Source organism: Tasmannia lanceolata, unplaced genomic scaffold, assembly GCF_043159265.1.
Source record: "Tasmannia lanceolata isolate RefF3 unplaced genomic scaffold, GAP_Taslan_0.1 ptg000002l, whole genome shotgun sequence".
Classification (NCBI taxonomy): Eukaryota; Viridiplantae; Streptophyta; class Magnoliopsida; order Canellales; family Winteraceae; genus Tasmannia; species Tasmannia lanceolata.
Window position 1 is genome coordinate 48,051,999 of NW_027518679.1, and position 11,814 is coordinate 48,063,812.

Genomic DNA, 11,814 nt, shown 5'->3' on the forward strand with positions numbered 1-11,814 from the left:
TTTTCTATTGAGAAATGATTCTAATCAGTGTAGACATTCCACGTGTATGAGGTGGTAGAAACAAGATGCTTTGTGGCTCCAGGCCATTGTGCCATTAGTTTCCAATGGGGATTTGAATATTGGGAATTGAAGAGAAATAACCTAAGACAAATCCATGTCCCAGAGTTTTTATATGGTGAAAGGTCATGCACGCAAATGCAGCAGAAAAAGGACAGTGCCGTGTAAACCATCCATTTGTTAGGGGGTCTGACATAGATAGGTGGCTCCCCAAAAATCTTCTCTACAGGATGATCCTAACTCTCCAATATGTGGAGGTTTAAAATGAGGAGCACGGGTTCTCCATAGAAAACATGAAACAATCTCCATAGAAAACAAAAAGCAATCAGAGATGGGAGCCTCACTCTGAAAAGCTCCTCGCGACCATAATGTGGTAGCAGGGGAATAGACCAAGACTAGAGTTAAATTTCAAATTACTCATCCAAGTGAGATTTGCATATCCTCGTACACATTTCCATCCAAGCTCAACAGGGTACCACCCAGTGTGTGAATGAGGAAAAAGTTGACGACAAATCGATATAAAAATGTGCAAGTTGATATTTGATCATACTTGTGATCAGATCAACAATCAAACTATACACGCCTCTTAGATAAAAAAGGCTTAAATGCATTATAATCGGGAGGGTTACTCTTATTACTCTTCCCAAACATAGTAAATGTAAAGGCCATTCAAATTGAAATCTTGTACGAAAACCATTCCATAAGCCAGAGAAAATAGGAGATGGATGTAAGATGGCAGAGAAGATACCCTAATACACATAAACCTCCATTTTCTCAAGAAATATGGAGTTTTACAATTGGTTTCAACTAAAGCACATAACCCTGAGAAATGGAAACACTTTGTGAGCGTGCTAATCAAGGCCACCAAGCCTTTAGGATGCCCGATATGAACAACTCATCTGTTAAAAAATAAATAGACTGCAAGGGGAATGAATGGCGCACAAAAAATATATAAATAAACTAAAAGAAATAAGAAAAACAGCAAAAAAAAAACTTGTTTAAATAGGATGCTCATTCATGGAAAAAAATGAAACTTCAGAAAAACCACTATCAATGCTAAGGCACCTGATCATTTGAAAGCATGTAGATTGTAAACCATGAAAGTGATACGCCTAGACCTGAGCAGGGCCTAACGTAAATCCAGGACCCTCATATCTGTACCTCCCATCAGGGCCAATTCCAAAACCTTTTGGATCAGCAAACACATTCTCTAGAAGCTGGCTGCGTTGTGGATGAGGGCTCGCTTCTGCAAACTCCACAGCATCTTCAATTATCTCATCAATTTTCTTCTCGATAGCCTTCAACTCAGATTCATTGGCTAGATTGGTCACGATAATGTATTTCTTTAGGGCCACGATGGGATCTCTAGCAGCATAATGAGACTTCTCAGCTGCCAAAACAAAGAACATGTGAGGGGAAATCATCAATAATAGATGCAGTATTGTACCATTCAAAAAAAAAGATTCAGTATTGTATGATAATGTTTTCTGAGCAACAATGCCAGCCGAAGAATTGTGTCAAGTTAGTAAGGGAGTGAGTTGATTTTTATTGTAGAACCATAACATGTATCACAAAATCTAAGGCTATAGAACCAGGATCCTTCAAAATGGGTGGAATACCCAGCTCGAAGATGATACGATAAAGATAATGGTGTGGATATGTGTTGGATACGGCTAACCGGTATCCTCTTTTGGCTCTTTTTTTTTGGCGCTATTGCTTAGGTGCGTGGTCTTTCATATATAAATAACCTTTTGAGCACAAATTTTCTTCATTCTTTTTATGTTCCTCAACATAAATGAAATGAGAATCCCAAGTCATACATGCTTCTTTTTTCTTTTTATATTCATCCTCATAAAGGAAATGAGAATACTAAGCTAGAGAGAATGGCCATTCAAAAAAACAAGCTAGAGAGAGACGTATAAATGGAAGCTTAAATTTAGATAGAATCTTAAAATTTGACGAAGAATCAGGTAAATAACTAGGATATAAATTCAAAATATCAATGAAAGAGAAGAAAATAGAAAAGCATCCACCTCCCACGTAGATGCAAACAGACTCTTACATTACTTGTGTCGAATCACCTGGCTTGGGATATGATTGACGCAATTTGGCTACGCATATTAAGGAAATGATATCTAAATAGTACATTTTAAGGTTTCGAGACTTAAGTAGAGCCAAATCCACAAATTGTAGTATCAAAAGACATCAAAACTGGTCAGAGTCAGAAGCTGAGTTCTACGAGAAAGGTAGAAGTATGGTTTCATATTGGCAGAGGAACTGACAAAGAACTGCAAAAAACTTTGGAAAGAATGAACGCAACAAGTACAAATACTAAAACCTCAAGCTCCTATCTTCAATGAGGAAGAAAGTTTTTCTGAATTGTTAATAGTGTTTCGTTGCCCCAATTAGAGATTGGAAAGACTGAAAAATTAGATATTTAACAAATAGAGGAAGCTCAGATGACGGGAAAACATAGTAAGGATCAAATAGAAGCATCATCGTCATCATCATAATCATCAGAAACAACAACAACGGCACCAAAACACATAAGGCATATTTTGGATCAGCATAGAAATATCTCACGTTAAACCAACAAATTTCCCTAATTTGACAAAAAATAACTTGGGCACCAGACTTCACTAACCTAATTTTCACCAACCAACTGCTCGGCTCTGGACTACAAACCAACCTGCACAAATTTATTATCCAAGCACGAATTTCCAATCCAAGAACAATACAGCAAAAAATTAAGAAAAGAATATAACCAAAATATTTTTTTATCACCACCAACATATAAAGAACGGATCAGATCCACCCCCCTACAACCACACCCATAAATAGAGAACCCCACAAACATGCATTCCATTCAATCGCAGTCCAACTAGCATAACAAGCATATATCATAACGAAAACCGAAAACGCAACACTAATCGAATTAGAAAAAAGTAAGCTCAAATTCAAATTCTCACCAGGATCGCGAAGTTCATCGGGATCAGCCAATGAATGCCCTCTAAACCTGTAAGTCTCACATTCAATCAAACTCGGCCCCCTTCCCCTCTCCTCGCCCTTCCAATCGCCTCTTTTGCCACCTCCTTCAAAACATCCATTCCATCCACATGTACCCCCGGCATTCCAAAAGCCGGCCCCTTCTTCCAAATCTCCGGATTCGATGTCGCCCTCAAATCGCCCACAAATTATTCTCCACCACAAACACAATTGGCAATTTCCAAAGCGCCGCCATATTCAAACATCCAGAAAACTGCCCATTATTACACGTCCCATCTCCAAAAATCGCCAAAGTCACATGATCACAATCCTCTTCTTTAAGTACCTGTTAAAGTATAAAAGATTAAATAACGCAATCTCTAACACATTAACCTTTTGGAGTAATCGGTTGTTTCACATGGTATCGGAGCAATTGCCCTTGGTTCAAAACTCCTTTATATTAAAATTGCACATGTAATGGCCAACCTAAAAGAGGGATGACATGTGCCATGTGTAGGCCAACCCTAAAAAGAGGGGCCAGAGGGGCCACACGTGAGGGGGTGTGCTAAAATAAAAAAGATTAAGTATAATGCCTTCTCCAACAGCTTAAGCTTTTGGAGTAATTGGTTACTTCACATTGTATCAGAGCAAAAGGTCATGAGTTCAAACTCTTTGATACTAAAAATCCACATGTAACCCAAAAGAGGGGCCACATGTGCCACATGTAGGTCAACCCTAAAAACGAGGGCGCCACACATGAGGGAGAGTATTAAAGTATAAAAGATTAAGCGGAATACTAGGGACGCCCTTGCAAAAATCTGAAAGGGCGCCCCATTGGTCGAATGTAACCAAAGTACATTTAGTGTGGGGGTGCCCTTTGGTTACATTCAACCCATGGGGGTGCCCTTTCACCCCCTCAGTCTAGCATTCCTCAAAGATTAAATAACGCCATCTCTAACAGCTTAAGCTTTTGGACTAATTGGTTGTTTCACAGTACCTCCCTCCTATACCTAGAAGTAAGAGCCACGCCAGTGGCAACATGAATTCCTTCTCCTATAAAGGCGAACCCTCCAAGTACATTGTGCTCTTTGGAGAACATGTGCATTGAGCCGCCCTGGCCGCGGCAGCATCCTGTGGTTTTGCCATTACTGCGCGAGCTGAGACGCCCTTGCTTAAGGCGTGAAAGTGATCACGGTATGTACTACAGACTGAATCTTCCTTTTTTAAGAGCTTTATAAAACCAGTTGAAACTGCTTCTTGGCCGTTGTAGAGATGAACAAATCCAAACATTTTTCCTCTGTAATACATTTGGGCGTACATGTCTTCGAATGATCGGCCTAGGATCATGTCTTCGTATAGATCTAATCCTTCTTCTTTCGTTATAAGCTGCGAAGAGAAATCAATGAAAGTTAGGGTTAGGGTTAAGGTTGGTTTTCAGTTCCGAGATAGAATATTGTAGAATTTGTGTTCTGAGATGGGTAATTGAAAAATTAGGGTTTTCTGAGATGGAAATTTGAAAAAATAGGGGTTTCTAAGATGGAAAGTTGGAAAATTAGGGAATCCTGAGATTCAAAGTTGGAAACTTAGGGTTTTCTGAGATGGAAAATTGAGGAATTCCTGAGATACAGAACTGAGAAATCAGGGCATCCTGAGATACAAAATTAAAAAATTAGGGTATTCAGAGATACAAAATTGAAAAATTAGGGTATTCTGAATTACAAAATTGAAAAATTAGGGCTTTCTAAGATACAAAATTGATAAATTAGGGCTTTCTGAGATACAAAATTGATAAATTAGGCTTTTCTGAGATGTAAAATTGAAAAACAGGGCTTTCTGAGATGCAAAATTGAGAAATTAGGGTATTCTGAGATAGAAAATTGAGAAATTAGGGTTTTCTGAGATACAAAATTGAAATATTAGGGTTTTTTTTTTTAATGATTACCAGGTTGGAGGAGGAGAAATTGGATTTGAGCTTATTTTCCTTGACCAGATCAGAGACAGCAGCAGTGGGGGAAGAATGGGGGGAGGATGAGGGTAAGATTTTGGGGAAAATGCGGAATTTTTTGGTGGAGCTGAGGAAGGGGGTGGGAGTGAGGGAATTTTAGGGGGGAGATCGTGTGGTGGTGAAAGGTGGAGGGTGAAGGATCTTGATGGCGGAAAAAGAAGACATTTTTTAGGGGGCTGGATTGGGAGGATTTGGGGGGTGTGATTTCAAGGAGGAAGGAGGGAGAGGGGAGAGGGAATAAATAGGTAGAGGGAGGGCGGAGAAAACAGAGAGGAATGGTGTGGAAGAAACCGCACTGGAAGTTGGCTAATTTTTTAGACAGAGATAAATTCACTCCCATCTATGATGAAATCAACCCCTATTTTTCAAAATGGACTGCACAGGCCACACCATCGGATGATCCAAACCGCCCATTGTATGGGCCAAAATGTAAATAGCTTGTGCCCATAAATCATTTCCATAGGCTTTTTCTAACCCTCCTATCTAAAGAAGGACGGTTGGGATCATCCTGTTGAAATGATTTCTGAGGCGAAACCTATTTATATTGTGGCCCATCAAATGGACGGTTGGGATCATCCTATGGTGTGGGCTTTTTCTATGCTCGCATAGGCATAGAAACCTATTTAACACCAACATTCACAGCAATGAAAAGTGCAGATTCAACTACGATGGTATGAACGAATTGAGAGGAAGCTTGCAATATGGAGGAAGAGGTTTATTTCTTTCGGGGAAAGAATTACACTGATTAAAGGGGCCCTATCTAACCTGCTAGTATATTTCATGTCCTTGTACAAAATTCCAATCAAGGTAGCTTTGACTATTGAAAGATTGCAAAGGAACTTCTTGCGGGATGGAGAAGGGTCCCTAAAGAAGGTAAGGCACTTAGTAAGCTGGGATAAAGTTACACAACCTAAGGCGAATGGAGGCCTGGGTATCAGCAAGATTAGATTGCGAAACAAATCCTTAATTGGCAAATGGCTGTGGAGATATGGCAAGGAGAAATCTGCTCTGTGGCATCGGGTTATTGGACTAAAATACGGCACCAACTGGGGGGATTGGAGTTCTAAGAAGCCCGTGGGAGGAAAGGGCTCAGGTGCGTGGAAATCTATCTGCTCCGTTAAAGATGATTTTGACCAAGCAATTTGTTACAAAGTTGGACATGGCTCTAAGGTTAGATTTTGGCTTGATCTTTGGTGTGGCCAATCAAAATTATGCTTGGAATTCCCGAGCCTTTTCAGAATTGCCAGAAGCTACAGTTGCAGATTACGTGGTCAGAGAAGGTCAAGGGGGGAGAGGATTCTCGGATATTCGTTTGCGTCAGAATCTTAAGGAAGAGGAAACTCATGAGTTCGAGAGATTGCTCTGACTTATTGATCGAAGTGACATATTGTTCGCAACATAATGAGGATGAAAGAATCTGGATTCCAGCTTCTGATGGGGTTTTCACTGCTAAGTCTTTCTTTAATCTGTTGAACGACAGCTCTATTTCTCTAATGAGGCGGGTTTGGAAATCACTAGCGCCACCAAGAGTGGTGGCCTATGGATGGACCTTGATGCATCGCAAGATTAATACATGCGACCGCCTAAAGAAAAGACAGTTCAGTATGGCGAGCATGTGTGTCCTATGCCACCAAGATGAAGAAACTCTGGACCATTTAATGTTGCATTGCCTCTTTGCTTATCATCTATGGAAAAGAGCAATTGGAACCTTTGGAATTTCTTGGGTTTGCCCGCAATCTATTACTTCCCTTCTATCAGGTTGGCATACAGGACCGTTTGGAGAAATGGGATATAAAAATGGTAAAATTAAAATTTTAAACTTATTTTCTTTCTTAGGGATGATTGGAAAGGGGGGCATATTTTTACAAAAAGGGAGTTAGTATAAAAAAAATATTAAAAAATAAGGGTTTTTTTTCCCAAAAAATTAAGGGGGGCAATTGTCCCCCTTCCCTGTCAAGTGCCATCGCCCCTGTGAGAGAGAGAGAGAGAGAGAGAGAGAGAGAGAAGTCTCTTCAACCATCTCATGGATCCATATAATTAAGATCTCCTAGGTCCCTGCTCATATTTCATATTAAAAATAAATAGATACTTTCTTTGGATAATAACTCGATCCCATTATAATAACAAATCAATAGTCGATGTAAACATATAGTGAACATACGATTTAGGCAAGTTATTCCTAGTACTTTCTCTAAAACTTCACACCACGAGGAATGCATTGTTCATTTGGAAGTTGGAAACAAAAGGAACCACAATCATCACATATATCATTGCCTCATCTACATGCATCGGTCATATAAACATAGCACACTGCACACATAAGATTTATTTATTGATGCGAGGCTCATCCGCATAACAGCCTCGGCTCTTTATTATTACATTCGTAGATACACAAAGACAGAGCAAGAAGATAATCAGCTCCCTTATTTTAATACTAGTAGTAGTAGTACCCATCTCTCTTTGCCAAGCTGCAAATTAATCAGGTAGCGTAGGGGAAGTTGTAGTATGCGCTCCCATTCTCATGGAATACTCCATAGTAACGGCTCCATTGATTCATAGTCATACCGTCCTCATCGTACATACCAAGAATATAGGTCTCAAGACGCCCCGGCAACTTTGGAGTTCCATTCATCACATGCTGAATTAGGTTATCGTTGTAAGTTTGGGCATTTTCAATCGTTGCTTCGAATTCTCCATTATGAGGCCATCCAGTTGCCGCCACGATAAGATTCACATGGCGTTTTTTCAGAGCATAAATGGCTGAATCGAATGCATCCACCATAGAATCAAACACATATTTGTATATATAGTTTCCATCGGTTACCAGAGGGGTTGTGGCAGTGAAGAGGTAATGAGCGAGATCCAGGTTATGATGGCTATGGAAACGATATGGTAACGGGTAAACATTAACGAAGAGTGGGGCTTTATTGGAGATAAGGAAGTCAATGATGGGTGCTAGGATGACCCCGACGCTATTCCTGAAGATACATTGAGAGGGCGGATTGGTAACATCATAGTTTTCCAGATCATGTATTCCAATGGTTGTGGACACCTTGATTTTTCCCTTAGTTCTTGGATCTTGTTGGATTGCATCATTTATGTTGATCATTGCCTGGTGCAAGCTTTCAGATTCATCAAGTAATAACACGTCCTGACCAACACAGATATACTGGAATTCGACGTGAGGCCAATACCTCAATATGAAATTGCCAACCCACAAAGCTGCTTCTTGAGGGTTTTTGGCGAATACATTAAGATGACTGTTGTCAACTGGAATGATGACTTTAATGTTGGTATTGCGGAGCGCATCCAAAATATCACGGTTACCAAGGTCTGCCTTTGAAAGCCACAATTTGGTGATGTTGTTCATTTGGCAATGTCTGACCGTGTCTTGAGGAGGTATTGGGTTGCTCCTATCATTTCCGTAGACGAAACTGAGAGCAGGGGCTGCAAAATTATCATCATCATTTTCATCAGTATCATAATCATAATAATCATATATATAGGATTTGCAAGGGACCATAGAAGAAGGCAGATAAGTTATCTACACACTAGCTTAAAATACAGTAGGGGCCACGTTATAGTTATCTACACACTAGCTTAAAATACAGTAGGCGCCACGTTATTTGGGTGATCCAAACCATTAATTTTTAAGGCCCTCACATAGATAGGGTGTCCACAAAAAATCAGATCCATAGGATCATCCTAACCATTCAAACTGTGGAGGCAAAAAATGGACTAATTTGTGAAGGTTTAAAGACATCCATTTTACCTCCACAAATCGTAGGGTTGGGATGATCCTATGGATCTGATTTTTTGTAGACACCCTATCTATGTGAGGGCCTTTAAAATGGATGGCTTGGATCACCCAAACAATGTGGGCCCCCACTGTATTTTAAGCTAGTGTGTAGAGAACTCTCTACACATATGTGTAGGAACCGTTTTCTCATATGTATATGTATATGTGTGTGTGTGTGTGTGTTTTGATGGTGTACCCTGTTTAATTGACGGCAAAGGGAGAATATGACGGTTTTAGTAGTGTTGAGAAAGGGCTGCTGGGTGGCAGTGTGGGGTGTGTGTGTGTGTGTGTGTGTGTGTGTGTGTGTGTGTGAGAGAGAGAGAGAGAGAGAGAGAGAGAGAGAGAGAGAGAGAGAGAGAGAGATTTAAGCAAAATCTTAAATAAGTCACTTGGATTTTGGGTAATTTTACTGGACCACATTGACACAATCAAATTAGTAGGTGAGCTACAAAACCTGAAGCAGATTAATAGGGAAAAATTCTATTGAATAGATAGTAAATAGAGAGCTTTTAGCCTTTTAAGGAGAGTAGAGAGAGATTTTAGGGAAAGAGAATAATGAAAATATAAATTGTTTCATATTTAAGATAGGTTCATATTTAGGGAACGAAAATCATATTCGGATGGGATTTCGTGCGAGAGAAAAATGGAGCGCGAAAATCAAAGAATTGGAAATTTTGATTTTATTTGGTGTGGCAAACCCACAATAATAGTGGCAAATTAATTGAGAAAAATTCAAATTTTTAGAGGCCGAAAAGTCAACTAGTTTGGGACGAAGGCTTTGTTGAGTTGAGTTGAGAGGGAGAAAGTCATATTAATGGTTACAAACAAGAATTTGTAGTGGAAACAATTTTTCAAAGAAAAAAAAATCTCAGAAAATAGACGAATCACAGCGGAAAGAAACATGATTAGTGTATTATATATATTTATTTAGGGGGATGATATTTTCACCCCCTCTGTCAGTACGCATTCGCCCCCCTTATAACGTGAACAGTGGGCAACTTTAACACTTTTTGACGACAAGTCATGTTAAAAGGGGGGTGAATGTGTACTGCCGCGGGGGTATTGAAAATATCACCGCTCTTTATTTGTATGGGACTTATTTGCTAGGGACTTTCGTAGAAAGGCATTTCGCAGCTAGCTGTTGCATGAGGAAGCAGCGACAAAGGTTTAGTTTCTAGCAGATTTTGTCTTATTCATCTGAGGTGGCTGCTCTCTCGCGCAACAGCCAGCTGAAGAATATCTTTCTGAGAAAGTCACTAGTGAAACCCTATATATGTACATGGAGTTGAAGATGCCATTGAGAACACTCGCACAAAGAGAGAAAGAGAACATTCTGAATTAAAACTGACTCAAATGAAGTGTTCTAAATTAAAATTGATTCAAATGAAAATGCTACCTTAACCCTTAGAACCCTCGCTCTAAATATCTTTACCTGTCCATACTTGGCATGTATGTTGTATCCATCACCACAACAAATTAAATGTATAATATCTACATTTGATTTTTTTCTTTTTCTTTTTTTTTTTCCATTCCCGTGCCCGTGCATCGCACAGGTCTGCAATTAGTTCTGAATTAAAATTGACTCAAATGAAAATGCTACCTTAACCCTTAGCACCCTCGCTCTAAATTTCTTTACCTGTCCATACTTGGCATGTATGTTGTATCAATCACCACAACAAATTAAATGTATAATATCAACATGCATTAAACAGTAATATATATACATATATGTATAGGGATTTTCTAGTTGAATAGTGCAAAATAGTAAAACTACCATTACCAGCAGATGTGTTGAACTATAAAAGATTAAATAACACCATTTCCAACAGCTTAAGCTTTTGGTGTAATTGGTTGTTTCAACATGGTATAGAGTAACATGTTCTTGGTTCAAAACTCCATGATATTAAAAATCGACATGCCATGGCCAACCCAAAAGAGGAGCCACTTGTGCCGTGTGTAGGCCGACCCTAAAAAGAGGGGCCACACATGAGGGGGAGTGTCAAACCATAAAAGATTAAATAACGCCATCTCCAACAGCTTAAGCTATTGTAGTAATTGGTTGTTTCAACAAGATGGGAGAGGATACTCTGATGGGAGAGAATAATCTGAATTAAAACTGACTTTCACCTCATTACATGCACATATTTTGTGAGAGAGAGAGAGAGAGAGAGAGAGAGAGAGAGAGAGAGAGAGAGAGAGAGAGAGAGAGTGTCATGCCTGAAGGAGATGCCATTGAAAACACTATCACAGACAAAGAAGAACACTCTGAATTAAAACTGACTCAAATGCAAATGCGGATGCCTCAACCCTTGCACCCTTGCTCCTTATATAGAGGGAAGGAGTGCTAAATTTCTACAACCCTGTCCACACTTGCATCTCTTTAGTATAAGTGCTCACAACCACCACAATAAATTTTAAATAAGATGGAAATGAATAATACAAAATCTGGTACAAGGTGGCTGTTCTCTCCTAGGAAATGGCTTTCACCCGAAATTTTCTAGACATCTTCTACTAATAAATGGATTCCTACAATGCAGGTCATCAAAACCACCACAATAAATTTAGTTTGTATTAATATATATATAGATTCCTAGAATGTAGTTTTCATATAAAGCATTTAGAAATTTTACATCTATCAGTTATAAGATATTTAATTGCTATAGAGAAATTTTAGATTTAAAAATGATTTAATAACAGCAATATGGAAATTTAAATTTATAATGGTTGATATAAGTTGGAAATTTAAATTTATAAGGTTTTATAAATTTATAAGGTTTTGCAAATTTATAAGGCGTTTAAAATTGTAATGGTTTAAATAAGTTGGTTTTATATCCAAAATGTACAAAGTTGCAAAGGAAATCTAGGAAAACGATAGTGTTAGGGAGATGATATTTTCACCCCCGCCACCCTTTCAGTACGCATTCGCCCCCCTTATAACGTGAACAGTGGGCAACTTTAACGCTTTTTT

At 39.0% G+C, this 11,814-nt stretch overlaps 1 protein-coding gene and 1 pseudogene across 1 annotated transcript; both read right to left on the bottom strand.

The window, feature by feature from the left end:
* Window positions 1-834: 834 nt before the first annotated feature.
* Window positions 835-5,212, bottom strand: LOC143886050 (pyruvate dehydrogenase E1 component subunit alpha-3, chloroplastic-like; annotated as a pseudogene).
* Window positions 5,213-7,245: 2,033 nt separating this feature from the next.
* On the bottom strand, window positions 7,246-11,222 carry LOC143876241 (putative glucan endo-1,3-beta-glucosidase BG1). Its single transcript, XM_077377971.1, has 2 exons — window positions 11,064-11,222; window positions 7,246-8,494 (listed from the first exon to the last, which is right to left on the bottom strand). Exons 1-2 carry the CDS (start codon window positions 11,077-11,079, stop codon window positions 7,527-7,529), a joined length of 984 nt encoding a protein of 327 aa, XP_077234086.1. The 5' UTR covers window positions 11,080-11,222; the 3' UTR covers window positions 7,246-7,526.
* Between the last annotated feature and the right edge of the window lie 592 nt (window positions 11,223-11,814).